This window comes from Thalassophryne amazonica, chromosome 9 (assembly GCF_902500255.1).
Source record: "Thalassophryne amazonica chromosome 9, fThaAma1.1, whole genome shotgun sequence".
Taxonomy (NCBI): Eukaryota; Metazoa; Chordata; class Actinopteri; order Batrachoidiformes; family Batrachoididae; genus Thalassophryne; species Thalassophryne amazonica.
The window spans coordinates 74,570,781-74,587,408 of record NC_047111.1 but is presented as its reverse complement, the minus strand read 5'-3'; the positions used below and the strand labels follow the sequence as shown (position 1 = coordinate 74,587,408).

General features: G+C 40.1%; 1 protein-coding gene across 3 annotated transcripts; it reads right to left on the bottom strand.

Moving 5' to 3' along the window:
- Positions 1 to 358: 358 nt before the first annotated feature.
- ddx52 (DEAD (Asp-Glu-Ala-Asp) box polypeptide 52) lies at positions 359 to 14,886 on the bottom strand. 3 transcript variants are annotated; one of them, XM_034178390.1, is made up of 15 exons: positions 14,745 to 14,886; positions 14,329 to 14,527; positions 10,544 to 10,683; positions 8,335 to 8,520; positions 8,114 to 8,257; positions 7,354 to 7,465; positions 7,196 to 7,268; positions 6,890 to 7,093; positions 6,693 to 6,783; positions 6,470 to 6,592; positions 6,220 to 6,370; positions 5,372 to 5,447; positions 4,563 to 4,634; positions 4,082 to 4,388; positions 359 to 514 (listed from the first exon to the last, which is right to left on the bottom strand). In XM_034178390.1, the coding sequence occupies exons 2-15, from the start codon at positions 14,435 to 14,437 to the stop codon at positions 482 to 484; spliced, it is 1,821 nt and encodes a 606-aa protein (XP_034034281.1). In that variant the 5' UTR covers positions 14,438 to 14,527; positions 14,745 to 14,886; the 3' UTR covers positions 359 to 481. The 3 variants fall into 3 exon arrangements, with proteins under 3 accessions (XP_034034281.1, XP_034034282.1, XP_034034283.1); XM_034178391.1 differs by having other exon boundaries at positions 14,338 to 14,527; XM_034178392.1 differs by lacking the exon at positions 359 to 514 and having other exon boundaries at positions 4,018 to 4,388.
- Positions 14,887 to 16,628: the final 1,742 nt, after the last annotated feature.

Here is a 16,628-nt window from a genome sequence, read left to right as displayed (position 1 = left end):
CCACTACACTCATCTGGTTCATTCTTTGGCATCATAAATGTTACTCAATTTCTTTGTTTTCCACTTTAAAACATAAGTGTTGTCAGAAAGGTTTATTGGACCTTGTGGATCAAATGTAATCAATATTTCATCATCTTCAAGCAGGGGTGTCAAGAAGGATTCTAGGGGCCCATGATTGAAAGGGGCCCAGAGAAGCCCCTAATACAATTATAATACTGGCAAAATAATATTGGGGGGGGGGGGGGGGGGGGGGCAGTAAGACTTCTTTTAATGGTGCCTTCAAGCTTCAAGTCCAGGGCTAAATGTCAATGTTCTGTCATCAGCTGCAGCTGAACAAATGAGACAGAGACTAAATACATATATCAAAAGTTTATTTTTTTCCTCCAGCTTCAAATACAAAACAGAAATGTGAAGATTTGCAGTAAAACATAACTGCAAGAGGTCAGCCTCCATCCTGTTGCATGAAATTGTCTTTTATTCCTCACGCGACTGCTGTTGCTGTTCCCCGTTTAACCTGAGGGTGAAGAGTTAAATAAAAAAGGAAATCCCTGTGAGATGTGGCACAGGGACCAAGTCCATCACTTTCACTCATCCTAAACAGTACACTTTATATTTCATTCAGACTTTTTAAAGTATTTCTGAAATAAGTACTCATTTTGTAACATGTGCTTCTTGAAAATAATCACTATTCAATAACTACTAAAGTTAATTATTAACTACCAGCTATCACACAGATATGCAGTAGTGTTCAGAATAATAGTAGTGCTATGTGACTAAAAAGATGAATCCAGGTTTTGAGTATATTTCTTATTGTTACATGAGAAACAAGGTACCAGTAGATTCGATAGATTCTCACAAATCCAACAAGACCAAGCATTCATGATATGCACACTCTTAAGGCTATGAAATTGGGCTATTAGTAAAAAAAAAAAAGCAGAAAAGGGGGTGTTCACAATAATAGTAGTGTGGCATTCAGTCAGTGAGTTTGTCAATTTTGTAGAACAAACAGGTGTGAATCAGGTGTCCCCTATTTAAGGATGAAGCCAGCACCTGTTGAACATGCTTTTCTCTTTGAAAGCCTGAGGAAAATGGGACGTTCAAGACATTGTTCCGAAGAACAGCGTAGTTTGATGAAAAAGTTGACTGGAGAGGGGAAAACCTATACGCAGGTGCAAAAAATTATAGGCTGTCCATCTACAATGATCTCCAATGCTTTAAAATGGACACAAAAAAAAAAAAAAAGACGCGTGGAAGAAAACGGAAAACAACCATCAAAATGGATAGAAGAATAACCAGAATGGCAAAGGCTCACCCACTGATCAGCTCCAGGATGATCAAAGACAGTCTGGAGTTACCTGTAAGTGCTGTGACAGTTAGAAGACGCCTGTGTGAAGCTAATTTATTTGCAAGAATCCCCTGCAAAGTCCCTCTGTTAAATAAAAGACGTGCAGAAGAAGTTACAATTTGCCAAAGAACACATCAACTGGCCTAAAGAGAAATGGAGGAATATTTTGTGGACTGATGAGAGTAAAATTGTTCTTTTTGGGTCCAAGGGCCACAGACAGTTTGTGAGATGACCACAGTTCACAGTGAAGACAGTGAAGCATGGTGGTGCAAGCATCATGATATGGGCATGTTTCTCCTACTATGGTGTTGGGCCTATATATCGCATACCAGGTATCATGGATCAGTTTGGATATGTCAAAATACTTGAAGAGGTCATGTTGCCTTATGCTGAAGAGGACATGCCCTTGAAATGGGTGTTTCAACAAGACAATGACCCCAAGCACACTAGTAAATGAGAAAAATCTTGTTTCCAAACCAACAAAATGAATGCCTCGCAGATGTGAAGAAATCATGAAAAACCGTTGTTAGACAACTAAATACTAGTTTAGTGATTCACAGGATTGCTAAAAAAGCAGTTTGAACATAATAGTTTTGAGTTTGTAGCGTCAACAGCAGATGCTACTATTATTGTGAACACCCCCTTTTCTATTTTTTTTTACTAATAGTCCAATTTCATAGCCTTAAGAGTGTGCATATCATGAATGCTTGGTCTTGTTGGATTTGTGAGAATCTACTGGTACCTTGTTTCTCATGTAACAATAAGAAATACACTCAAAACCTGGATTAATCTTTTTAGTCACATAGCACTACTATAATTCTGAACACTACTGTATACTAGCTGGGGTACCCAGTGCTGCCCAGGTTAACCTGTTTTAGACATAAGCCAAATGCCCAACATTTGTTTTTGTAATGCTGATGTCTTATAAATTTCAACAAGACAATGACCCCAAGCACACTAGTAAACGAGCAAAATCTTGGTTCCAAACCAACAAAATTAATGCCTCGCAGATGTGAAGAAATCATGAAAAACTGTGGTTATACAACTAAATACTAGTTTAGTGATTCACAGGATTGCTAAAAAAAAAGCAGTCTGAACATAACAGTTTTGAGTTTGTAGCATCAACAGCAGATGCTACTATTATTGTGAACACCCCCTTTTCTACTTTTTTTTTTTTTTTTTTTACTAATAGCCCAATTTCATAGCCTTAAGAGTGTGCATATCATGAATGCTTGGTCTTGTTGAATTTGTGAGAATCTACTGAATCTACTGGTACCTTGTTTCCCATGTAACAATAAGAAATATACTCAAAACCTGGATTCATCTTTTTAATCACATAGCACTACTATTATTCTGAACACTACTGTAGAAACACACTCTTGCAATTCGTCAGTCACATATAACAAATACAATTATTATTATTATAATTATTATCAACTGTCACCAACTTTCAAATTAACAATCCCAAGGGAACACATCTAAAAGGAGTTCAAGTTTGAGCAGTATGAGATTTCTCCAAGACCCTCTAATGGACTGGTCACACGGCACACAGTGTTAGCTGAACGAAAGGGGAAAAAAGCCACAGATCGTCGAGAAAAAGTGTACGAATGAGCCAGCACTTCTCCCATCACCGAAAAGCCTGCAAGTGCAGACTGCATAAAAGACAGAAACGAAACTAGCAAAAGAAAAACAAAGTGAATGGTGACCTTTGATGCTGTGATCATTTCTGCAGTGAGTCTGTGCTCTCCATGGCCACCTGCAGCTGCGTTGTCTTGACAACAGGTTCGTCTACACTATGTGTGCGCACATGTACGTTGCAGCCAGAGACAGCTGCAACGTGTGTAAATAGTTAAAGTAATTGATCAAATGTTGTTGCCGCTATTGTTTCTATATGAAAATGTTACTTTTCGTCCCACACATGGACGAGTCACATTCAGCTCGTCGGATCTTTAGTTATTGATCTGTTCAGATATCGACAATGCTCATGCAAGATGTTAGACTTGGGAGGATGGACGAAGTTGGACGACAATCAAACAGAACGCTGACGGTACGGGAACTATGCAAAGGATCAGGAACCGTCAACACAGAAAGCAAAACGGAATACAAACGAATTGAGGTTGCCGTTGGGATTCGTTCTCATTTTTCAACAGTTTGAAAATTCTGACGAAGCGCCACCTACAGAAACAAAGCTGGACGACCGTTAAATGACATCTCCGAAAGTCAACGTAACTCCAGATTTCTTGTTTTGTTTTGGCTTCGGTGTCCTTCGTTAGTGCCGTGTGACTGGGGCTTTAAGAACACCCACTTTACTGAATACTGAACAAAATTGATCAGATTTTCACCAAATTTTAAATAGACATCCCAAATAACTATATCTTGGAAGAGTTGGAATTTGAGCATGATCGGATTTCATGATGGCCCCCTAAGGACCACCCAATTTACTGAAAAAAAGCATTTTTATTATAGACTTCTGTTTATCCCACCTTTATCATGATCAGTTGACTTTGTCAAGATCCCAGCTCTAACCAACCAGCCACAAATCATCATCATGTTATCATTATATGGCTTACTCAAGTTCTAAACCTTTCAGCTTTAAATTTTGAGAGAAAAACTGCCAATACTGTATTTACCCAAATACTGATGTGGTATCTCGGTTACATCAGCAGCAGTTTTTAGTGTTTTAGGCACAAAATGTAAAATATTAGAAATAATTGTGCTGCTCTACATCCGCCTTACTTTCTTTTTCGGTTTGGCTGCAGAGAATTTGGCTCCCATCTTTGCTGAGGTCTTCCTGTGTTTTTCTGGTCCTTTTTCTTTCTGCGTTTTATTCTTCACTCCCTGTGCTTTTCTCTTCTTTTCAACATTCTGCCTCTGCTTGACCACCTGAGGTTCACTTCCTGCTTTCTGCTTGTCCTCCAACATCTCTTTTTCTGCCTGTTGACTTTTCTTAGGTGGTTTGACTTTTTTCTTCATCATGAATCGAGGAGTGGTGCAAATGGTGCTTCTTATCGGAGGTTTCTTCTCAAGCTTTCGCTTAGCTTTGCTAAACAAAGAAACATCTGGATTATGAGCAATCACAAGACCATAACTGAAAACTTAATATTCAAGGCTGATTGCCGAGTACAGGCAAAGCTCCATTTAGCAATGAGTCTAATTAAATTCATGCCTGGATCTTCACTGTCATCATCATCACCATCTTCTCCATTTAGGATCTCACCTGTGCAGTTTCTTGAAGCCAATCATGTAGTCTGGTACAGGACAGCCAGCTTGCTTTATTACATTAGCAATGCTGTTAGGAACAGAAGCACAGGTGTCAAATGCAGAAAACATGGCACTCAGTGATGAAAGTGAGGTGCGTACGTGTGTGTGTATGTGGGGGGTTCTTCTGGCAAGTAGGGATGACGTGTGTGAAGGCCGGTGTTGAATGCAGGAGCCACAAGAATTGCGCAACACAATCTGGGGTTTTAAAATCCAAGGAAATTGAGAAAGACTTTACACTCAAAAGTATCAAAAGTAAAAATTTAGTCGCTAAGACAGATTAAAAAATGTCAGTGGGTGGAATTAAAATTTTTTTGTTACATTTTATTTATTTTTTTATTTATTTATTTTTTTTAGTTTTTTTAAATCTACAAACTGTTGCACCTTTTAAGATGTCGGCATTTAGCGTTTGTCTTGGAGAGCAGAAATACAATGTAACATTTGACCTGCCTGCCTCTCCTGAGTGCTTTCGGCTTCTCCTCTTTTTCACTTGAGGTCACCACAGCAGATCCTTTATGAATCTGCACAAGATTTTTTTATGCCGGATGCCCTTCCTGACACAACTCCACATTACATGGAGAATGGGCAGGAGAGGTCTTAAACCAGAAACCTGCTTGGGAAAACAAATGCACTAAGCGTTTGTCCATCACGCTGCCCATGCTCTTTTATGTTCAAGCCTCGACACGGGAATTCTGGCAGTCACTTTCCAGACTGAACATGCTGTGTCTGCACAGAAAATAATGCAGCAGTTTTGGAAGTCTCACATACCTTCTCAGCAGCGGCTTGTCATTCTCTGTGAAAAAAGTGATAGCCTTCCCCTGATGTCCAGCTCTGCCAGTACGTCCTGGAGACAAACAAAGAATGACATCAGAGAACAATCAGGCTTGGCAAAATGTAGATGCAGCAATATTAAATAATCTGAGGAGTGATAAGCATTAAAAGACAAAAAAACAAATATCTTTTATGACTTGTAACCTTTTTCCCTTAAAACAGCACCTTGAGGTGAACCACCTCGTGGATTCAGAGCAACATCACAATTACTGACTGATTATTATTCCCATACAACAACTGAACAGAGTAGGGCCCAGAACACATCCCCGATGAATGCTAGAATATACAGGGAAGACAGAGACTCTGCTGCAACTTATTGGAGATCCAGCAAATTTTCAGGATGTCCAAAAGAGTAGCTCAATCAACACACAAAAAAATTACGACTGTCAATATTTATGCTTGCATTCACCAAGCTCAGGTGTGACCAATGTTTGACTTTATTGTGCAGGGAAACAAACTGGTCTGGTCTCTAAGCAGCAAGCAGTTGGCACTGAATCCTATTGATAATGATCGTTGCCCAGCACAGAGAGCAGTACAATACAACCATTCCAGAAAAAAACAGGTTTGTTGAGAACATTTTCATCAAGTGTCATAAAAATGTATTCTTTAATAAACTGGCAGTTTTGCAGCAGTTGATGTGTGCAAATTTGAGCATTTAAAAAAAATTAAAAACAAACAAACCAAAAAACAATAAATGCCCATTTTCTGTCCAGGAACTATCCATTTAATCACATGAGCCTGACACAGGATAATCACTGTACTGAACTGGAAATTTCAGAACTAACCAATACGGTGAATGTACTCCACAGCGCTGGTAGGGAAGTCGTAGTTCAGAACTATATTAACGCCTTTGAAATCGATTCCTCTGGCGAGTAGAGCTGTGCAGATCAACACCCAAATCTTCCCGGCTCTGAAACTGTTCACAACGTTGTCTCGCTGTAATGACAAAACACAGGAAATGGTGAAGTGTACTACAACGTAGTCCAGCGACATAACACAGACTGGTGCTGTGGGACGTTGCGTATCTTTGCGTACCTGCTGTTGTGTGCGATCTGCGTGGATGACGTCCACATTAATGCCTTCATACACCAACTCATGAAATAGTTCACGTGCACGCTCAATAGACTGGACAAACACCAGCATGGGAGGTAGGAAACCCTGACAGAAGGACAAAACTTGTCAAAGTGACATTTTCATGACTCGTTGCCATGCTATTAACTGTCACATAATCTACTCTAGTTAAGTGGTATGATCGTACATTTTTAACGATGTCCCTCATGGCCACAAGCTTGCCATTTTCTGAGCCAACAAACAACAGCTCCTGTTTGACCGTTTCAACGGCTGTATTTCTGCAATGACAACAAATGAATTTACTTTCTTAAAACAAAAAGAAGTATGTAAACTCTTCAAGGGGACAAGTATTACGGCCAGCTGGAGTAATGGAACAAGTGTCACCTGTGCCCGATGTTGACAGACACCAGGTTGTCCAGGTTCAAACGGCACCACTGTTCTACATCTGGTGTGCAGGTGGCACTGTAGAAAGCCCTGTGCACCTTTGGACCTGAACACGCCAGGAAAACTGTGGCAAGCTGCTCCCTAAAGCCCGTCCTGCCGTCCTCAAACAGCTTATCGGACTCATCGACAACCAGCCACTCCACACTGAACACCAACACCAAATAAAAAAACAAAACAAAACCAATAACAGATTTAGAAAACCAACAACAACAAGAGAAACGGATGAAACAGGAGATTAAATGTAACCTGCTGAGATCGAGTGCTGGAGGATCTTGCTTCAGGAGGAAGATCAGCCTGTTTGGAGTACTGACAAGTATATCTGCAACAAACAAAAAAGCAGTATCGAGAGCAGTGATATGGTACAACACATTTGGACAAATTCAGCATGTATAAATAAATCTTACCATATTTTTTGTTCGACTTCGGTCCATATTTTTTTGCTGCCAAGGAAGCTTTGTTAATGATGTGAACTCTAAATCCCACCCCCTCGGACAGGCGCAGCAGCTCTCTGTAGGTCTAAACAACACATATAGTACAAGTATGTAAGCAAAATTAATAGAAGCGTTTGGTAGAATCCTAAGGATTTGAAGGCGTGTGTCGTGCAGACGGTAAAAAGTGGTATACAGTGCAGTGCAAGTGTCACTGTTCATTTACAAATGACCCAGTTGTCATTTTCACACCCAGTGCCCACAACTTTTAAAAAGTAAATGTACATACAGTCATCTATGTAGCCATTAGTGTTGGTCTGAAAATCAGGTATGGTAAAGTGCAGTGTTGGTGGACTGCTATCACGAGACAGCAGAAAGTGATTATACCAAAGACCACCAAAAACCTGGTCTAAAGTTAAACACAATAGATTGACAATGACTGTGGCCACTTTCAAAAAGTCTGCCTTGACTCTGTTTCATGCTCTACTAAGTCCCAAAGTCAAGCCCAAGCCTTGGGACTTAGGCGAGCACAAGACTGAGTCAAAACAGATTCTTTGGAGGTGGCAAGACCAAGACCAGCCTCGAGAGGACTTGAGTACGACAACACTAGCATAGCGTGATGAGATTGCATTTAAATCGAGGTTAAAGTTGGTTGGGTAAGTTTACTGGCAGTTGTAAAAGCCAGGAAAAATAAAGGAACCAACACAAGTACAGAATTACATGTTTGTTTGCATACCTGGCTGGCCAGTTCTCTTGTTGGTGAGAGGATCACAGCTCTGAAGCCGAGGTTGGCTGGCTGCTGCAGGTGTGCAAGCAGAGGGAGACAGAAAGCCAGAGTCTTGCCTGATCCTGTTGGCGCACAGGCCAGCAGCTCGCGACTCTGTCGGAGAAATCAAACACTTAGGACAAACCCCAAAAACACAGCCACTATAAAAGTTTAAAAGTTTGTGTACTGACATGCATCATGAGCGGGATTGCCTGCATCTGTATAGGTGTTGGAGATTTAAGACCTGCGTCTTTAATGTTTTGGAGGACACGTGGGTTGAGACGATACTCTGACTGCAGCTCCTCAAATGTGCACACAGGATCTGGCACGTCGCACCCATGCACATTTATACGGTGTTGTGAGCGAATGTGGTTCACCTGAAGTCAATTCAAGACGGGGAAAACAGTCTACTTCTGGAGGACAGTCACATGGACAGCGTGTAGACACTTAAGCCTTCAGAGCTACCTTCCCACATTTAAATTCAGCATTACAAATAGAATCACATACATCCCAAACCGCCGTCATCACCAAATGTTGTGTCACATGACTTCTTTTCAAGACAGGGCCGTGTGTGTATGGAGTGTGTGGACAAGCAAGAGAGCGAGTGCAAGAATACAGAGAAAACCTTTCGGACTAGGGTAGGAGAGCAGAAGCAGAAACATTAACATAAAGCAAAGAGAAAACTCTCAACAGCTACATGTACTCACACGCCCACCAATAAAGCAAAAACATCAGAAAAGCAAACAACAACCAGAATTAAAACAGATTACACCCAAGCTGGTGGACATTATGTGCATGTGTGTATAAAAAAAAGAGTCAACTAAAAATTTGTCAAAAACGAAGACCATGGCATATAGACTGGCGGCCTGTTTAGGGTGCATCCCAACCCTCGTGACCCTGAATTGAAATAAGCAGCTGCAAAAATAAATGAATGAAAGACCACATCACCAGAATCTAAAAGGCAAGAATGTTTAAATGAATTAGAACATGAACATAAAGGCTACATTATGTGTTAGCTAGTGTTTTTTTTTTGTTGTTTTTTTTAATTATCCTTATTCAACAAAAATGAAGTTCTGCTCAACCTACAGCCAACCAGCAGGCTGGTCACAGAGTGTGAAGGAACACACCCAACAGAGCTGATTCTAAATTATGTTTGGTTAAAGAACAAGACAATCCACATCGTGTCCCCCATTTGTTTTAAGATTAGAGGGAATCACTTGAAATTCTGATGGCCTAAGAGAATATTTCAAACTGAGAAACAGCAGAAGGAAATCTGACTGGATAAAACCAAGCTCTCATACTAAGCTGAAATGGAAGCAGCACAACTCGGGGAGAGCAAGTAATTACATCATTGTTACAAATAAATGTCAATACACTGTAAATAAATAAATGGAACAACTGTTGGAAAATACATGTATAAAAATAAATTTTCTCATTCTAATAACAGAGGCCAGCACACAAGGTGTTCCTGGCCCTGATGGCCCATCAATGTTCAAATATCACAGTAGAATTTGACAAAGCTTTTTTTTGTTCCACTACTCCTCCAAGGTGCTTGGGCAAATTTCCATCAAATTTGCTGTGTACATGTAGGTGGACCTCACAATTGCCCATGAGGATTTTGTTTTGGAAAAGGTCAACGCCATTGGGGTCCAAGATCTAAATTTTGGTTTATCTGTCTGTCTGTTCTCTTACTCCTTCAGGTTCTTCAGACAATTTCCACCCAACTTGATATGTGGATGAGTAAACCCCAGAATTGCCCTAAAAGGGTTGTTTTAGGCAAAAGTCAAGGTCACTGGAGTCAAAGACCAAAAATTTTTTCCCCACTCCAATTAGCACCAAATGTAACACACACATATAGAAGCAGGTTCTAGAATTGCCACGGCAAGGTTAAAATTTGTCAAAGGTCAATTGTTAGGAAAAATGTCATAATTTAGGGCTTTTCATCCTGATTTTTATCTACCTTGATAATGTGGATAACAGTCAACCTCAGAGCTGCCCCTACTGGGCTGCTTGAATATTTGTTGGCTCATTTCTCCCAGGTCCTTTTGCCAATTTATGCCAAACTTGGTATGTCAATGAAGCACACCCCCAACAACACCCCCCCCCTTGAAAAAACTGCTGTTTTAAAAAAAAAAAAAAAAATTGTGTCAAGTGTCAAGGAAATTTGATTTTCAACCTGATTTGGCAACTGAGGCACAAATACACTTAAGTGAATTCCTGGACTGCCTGGGTAATGTCAGCCAGATGTCTGTCATTTGAGAGTAGGTCAAGGTAATTCAGGTCAAATGTCAGATTGCCATTACTGTCTTCATGGCCACAGGTATCATTACCTAATTGTCATAATAACATAAACCTCTTTGTACTCCATGTTTGTGACGCAAGTTAAGTTTCAGTGAAAACCTTTTCTTGATGAAGATGCTTTAGTCTCTTCAGGGATGTCCTCTCTTTTCTGTCACTTGGTAGATCTTGTAGCTTTCTGTCCATAGACGAGGTCCATATCACACTGTTTCCATCTCCGTCCTTCACAGTTTCACCATCAGCTTCAGTCAGACAGAAGACATTGCAGACCAGTGATTCATTGGATGGTGTGACTAATTTAACCAATGTAGCCTTTAAATGTAAACTTAACAATTGTTACAGATGTACATCTTTGAATCATCCAGCAGGTGACAGCATTCAGCAGATGAAAGCACAGCATGCAGTGTGTTCCTTTTTATGTGGATTCCACGTCTTAACTACGGAAGCGTATTGCATTCACTGGATAAAAAAAATAAATAATAATTGACCCATGATCTTGTAATTATGAGCTCAGGTGTCTAATTTGCTTGTTATATATATATATATATATATATATATATATAGTTTCCGTACTTCCAATCCCTCAAAGAAGTGGAAGAAGGGTAGCTGATGATGGCACACTGTGATCAGACACAAAGTGTGGATTTCCCTCTAAAGCCCCTTTCACACCAGGCCTGCTTCGAGTTTCATTAGCTGCGTATCTAATAATGCAGGAATGTCTGCGTCTGTTGTGCGCAGCAGGGGGTGAGAAGCTTGAGGAGGTGAGAGTGCAGAGGAGCTGCAGCCAGACTGTAATGAGAAGGTGTGCGCTCTGATTTCTCTTCTAGTTTATATGTCTTCTTGTGCAGGTGTGTGCTCTAATTTCTGTTAATGTTTATCATTCTCTTTGTGACCGTGGAGCTGCAGCTGGCGTTCACGCGTGCATGTACCGTCTATGTGTGAACGTGGAGATGACCTCCGTGAGGACTTGTACTGGATGTGGACATGTATAACACAATGGAGAACAGCAGTAATCAAATTGGTGTTGGGTAAGGTTATATTGTGTGGGTGTGGCATCCAGTCACGTTAAGCACCATTAAGTTGCCTCAACTTGCGAGAAAACTACTAAATGCAGTGTTGAGGCTGTCATTCTCAGCATCTGTGTGGATGTTAAAATCGCCCACTATAATTATCTTATCTGAGCTAAGCACTAAGTCAGACAAAAGGTCTGAAAATTCACAGAGAAACTCACAGTAACGACCAGGTGGACGATAGATAATAACAAATAAAACTGGTTTTTGGGACTTCCAATTTGGATGGACAAGACTAAGAGACAAGCTTTCAAATGAATTAAAGCTCTGTCTGGGTTTTTGATTAATTAATAAGCTGGAATGGAAGATTGCTGCTAATCCTCCGCCCCGGCCCGTGCTACGAGCATTCTGACAGTTAGTGTGACTCGGGGGTGTTGACTCATTTAAACTAACATATTCATCCTGCTGTAACCAGGTTTCTGTAAGGCAGAATAAATCAATATGTTGATCAATTATTATATAATTTACTAACAGGGACTTAGAAGAGAGGGACCTAATGTTTAACAGACCACATTTAACTGTTTTAGTCTGTGGTGCAGTTGAAAGTGCTATATTATTTTTTCTTTTAGAATTTTTATGCTTAAATAGATTTTTGCTGGTTATTGGTAGTCTGGGAGCAGGCACCGTCTCTACGGGGATGGGGTAATGAGGGGATGGCAGGGGGAGAGAAGCTGCAGAGAGGTGTGTAAGACTACAACTGCCAGCGAATGTGAGCATTTGCCCACTCAAGTCGGTTACGACGACGAACTGGAGTCAGGTCGAGACCCCGATGAGGACGACAAGCATGCAGATGAGCTCCCTGAGACGGTTTCTGACAGTTTGTGCAGAAATTCTTTGGTTATGCAAACCGATTGTTTCAGCAGCTGTCCAAGTGGCTGGTCTCAGACGATCTTGGAGGTGAACATGCTGGATGTGGAGGTCCTGGGCTGGTGTGGTTACCAGTGGTCTGCGGTTGTGAGGCTGGTTGGATGTACTGCCAAATTCTCTGAAACGCCTTTGGAGACAGCTTATGGTAGAGAAATGAACATTCAATACACGAGCAACAGCTCTGGTTGACATTCCTGCTGTCAGCATGCCAATTGCACGCTCCCTCAAATCTTGCGACATCTGTGGCATTGTGCTGTGTGATAAAACTGCACCTTTCAGAGTGGCCTTTTATTGTGGGCAGTCTAAGGCACACCTGTGCACTAATCATGGTGTCTAATCAGCATCTTGATATGGCACACCTGTGAGGTGGGATGGATTATCTCAGCAAAGGAGAAGTGCTCACTATCACAGATTTAGACTGGTTTGTGAACAATATTTGAGGGAAATGGTGATATTGTGTATGTGGAAAAAGTTTTAGATCTTTGAGTTCATCTCATACAAAATGGGAGCAAAACCAAAAGTGTTGTGTTTATATTTTTGTTGAGTGTGTATATATATATATATATATATATATATATATATATATATATATATATATATATATATATATATATATATTTATTTATGAGATCAGGGGTCTAATTTTTTCTTTATCCAGTGAATGCAATACGCTTTCATACTCAAAAGTTAAAGTACAATATTTTGAGGTGAGAAATATGCTGTACCAACGAAAAGCTTTGGTGTCCCCATTCACACATTCTATCCAACATTTAATTTGCTTTATTTTTCCCCTTCTGTTATAAATTTTCCCCCACATTGGGTGACAGACTAGGCATCATGTATCTCACTACTGTTGCCAGCTTAAGTTGTTAGCTCATATGAAGGCAGGTGCCACGTCCCCCATATGCCTGTTACATCTATGGGATAGTACACAAGCTAAACACAGTTGCTTATGTAGTTAATTTGATGAATCAAAGTTCATCAGACTTTAAACAGTATGTCACCAATATTTGTCTTTCCAAATTGTAGATGTACCAGATGACAGCATTTGCAGTTATTGAGTTATTGCTTAAAAAGATGGCAAAGATGGAATAACTAACTTGCATGCGTTTTTGCTGTATAAACCAGACACTGTTACCAGCACAGAGAGTAATTCTGGACTGTGGTAGGACAGAACTGACTTGGTCGTGGCCACGTCACTGCCAGTTTGTGAAAATGCGTGGCTGATGACGTGTTTTGCCATAAAGATACATTGTGTATTTGAGAGTGGCATTTCCTCTTGAATTCTAGATTGAAGTAATTATTTGTTTGAAATTAGTTATATTTCTGTTGTTGGGACCTTAGGGTGGGCTTCAACTATTCAGAGGGTTTGGATAACATCGCAGCAGCAGGACTGGAATCTTGTCCGTACTAACTCGAAACTGGACGATAGAAAAATGATGGCCAGATGTTCAATATCCTGATATTTATTCCTACCTCATATACACACCAGGTATTTTTGTATTTTATATCATTTATATCGTGTATGCATTGTGAATTGCTGATATGCTCCACGAGGGGCCGTGCTGCTGATTATTTCTCCCCAAAGTAACGCACGCTACTGATCGATGTGATACATAATCCACTTGGTGTGTTGTGATGGATTTTAATTTTCTTTCTCACTCTGTTGGTACAACCCACTGTCTCGCCCACACAAAAACTGATGAAAATGAAAAAAATTTGTATCAACTTACACTGTCTGCTACTGATTGCTTACACCCCAGCAGGCGATGCTAAGCACGTTGCTAAGAACTCACAGAGTGCCCGGATGTGTAACCAAATCAATAAGACATTTGTCCCTGTCAACAGTAAGGCACTACATGATCAGTAATGAATAATCTTAACTCCATCAAAATGTGGGAAATTAGATTTCCTAATGATAAACAAAAACAAAGAAACTATATCAGTCACATCTTTCACCTTCCTCCTTTTTCCTTTTGCTCTTTGTTTTTCCACTTTTCTCCTCTTCATTTCGTCTCCTTTTGCCGCCTGGACACACCCCCGCCTCCTCCTCCTCCATTCTGGATTTATTGCTCTGAGCTCCATTGGTTGGGCTTCTGCCAAAATAATCGATATCGGAGAGATCGACTTCTTTCTGTGGTCTCACTGACTATACAACGAAGGTGAAAAGGCCAGTTACTGACAGATAAAGCAAAATAAACATTTCTGAGAATATATAATTCCATCACTTTTCTGCTGAAATGCTCCATTAAAGAACCAAGCTTCAAAATTTCCTACATGCCAACATCCTTTTACGTAGGTTTTAATAAAGTAAAGCAGATATACAACGAAATCGTACAGACAGCAACAGTTTTTCTTACAGTTACCTTAAACCGTGCGGCGTCTTCACCAAATCTCTTTAAATCAAATTTTGCTCCGGATCCAAGTTTCCGAAACAAGTCAAAACGTCCATTACTGCTGCGCGTGCTGCTGTAAGCATTCAGACAGCACTAATCAACACCGAAAATCGATCCTGGCTGATTCCTCCTCCTCCTCCACCAGGGGCTGGGACGGGCGGGCAGCTGCGCGCGCACACACACGGAAAAATGGCACTACTTTGTTCTTTGGATTGACTACACATAGCGGCACCTGCTGGCGACTTGTGGAAGTTGTAAAAACATAAACGTTAATGTGCACATCCGTCTTCTTTTTTACCTACGTTTAATTTTAAGAGAGAGAGATAAAAAAAAAAAAAAAAAAATCAGACTCACAAAAATTATGTGCACGGATAAAGTTTTATTAAGACACGCAAAGGCTTCCTGTGAATGTCAAAATTTTACAACCGTAAATCAGAAATATTTGGACGACATATGTCACAAATGACAACGATTGAGGCACTTTTGTTTGCAACATAATGCAAAATGTACACCAAATGCGCTTTTCAATATTAAATTCAAATGTCCACAAAATCCACAATCTGGATCAAACTCTGTCAGGCGATAGTGAGTGCCAGTCTGCACCCCACTTTAAAATATGAGAGTGATTGGAGCATTTTCTTTATGAAGATATAATGTAAAACATACAAAGTTAAATTTAAATGGCCACAAAATCTATAATCTGGATCAGATCCGGATCAAACTTTGTCAGGCAATAAAGGATACATAACGCTCTGAAATATGAAAGAAACTTGATATTTTTTGACAGTTATGAATTTTTGAAAATTCGTTCAATGTTAAAGCTAGGGATTTTTCCTGACTTTTTCCTTTGACATTGAAAACTGAATCAGTTCTTGCCTTCCAGGATATAAATCTACAGTAAAAAATTCATAATACATGAAAAATTCTGGGCTCCAGGCTGTTCACAAATAAACAAATGAAAACATAACCTCCAACTTCATTGGTGGAGGTAAAAATTGGGACACTAAAGCATTTACTACTTTGTAATGTTGCCATTCCATTTCACAGCACTTAAAGGATGTTTTGGCTTTGATACCAAGCAATGAAGCATTTCAGATGTTATTTTGTTACATTCTTCATGCAGCCTTAATGTGCGTAAGAGCACATGGTCATCGTATTTTTTTCCCCAACTTTGTCCACATATTCCCTATCTGTGTGGACAGGTGCAGGACTTGCAGGTTACAGCCGTGCCTTTGTAATGTGAGCAGAATGTTTTTGTTTTGTTTGTTTTGTTTGTCTTGTTGAAAAATGCATGTGCATCTCTGGAAAAGTTGTGTTAAAGGCATCATATGTAATCTACTCTTCTGCATTAATGCTGCCATCATATAAGTGTAAATTACCTTTACTTTGGCTTTTTAAACGTGCTAAGTTGGTCTGGAGCACAGAGGTTTTCATTTCTTTCCACAAAAGATCTGGAATACCATTTCACCTTACCACCACACTACACAAACTGTGTAACGGCCCAAACCTGGTGCCTCCGAGCCCAGAGAAGCCAGCACCGTTTATGGTTTCTTTTTACAAAGTAAACTAAGTTTTAAGTGCCATTTGCAAAAGTAACTCCGTATTGTATTCGAGAAAGGTTGCCCAAAGTAATCCATTTCTTATGTGATTATACCACCTATTGATGAATGACTGTTCTTGATACTGTGCCATCTGAAGGATTGGACATCAGGGTTGTTCAGTTTAGGCTTGCACCCTTGGCCTTTATACCTTGAATTCCCTCCAGGTTCCTTGAATCTTTTATTAGGTACTGTACAGGGATAAATATGAGAAATCCATTCAACACCTTTCTTTGAGGAACAGTTTTTAAACATT

What these genes read in the sequence shown, in the direction of transcription:
- ddx52 (XM_034178390.1), bottom strand. Translation starts at nt 14,437, where the DNA reads ATGGAGGAGGAGGAGGCGGGGGTGTGTCCAGGCGGCAAAAGGAGACGA. An exon ending in GGAGTACATTCACCGTATTG is followed by an intron (nt 5,448 to 6,219) that starts GTTAGTTCTGAA and finishes GTTTGTCTCCAG; the next exon opens with GACGTACTGGCAGAGCTGGA. An exon ending in CAGCCAAACCGAAAAAGAAA is followed by an intron (nt 515 to 4,081) that starts GTAAGGCGGATG and finishes CTTCACCCTCAG; the next exon opens with GTTAAACGGGGAACAGCAAC.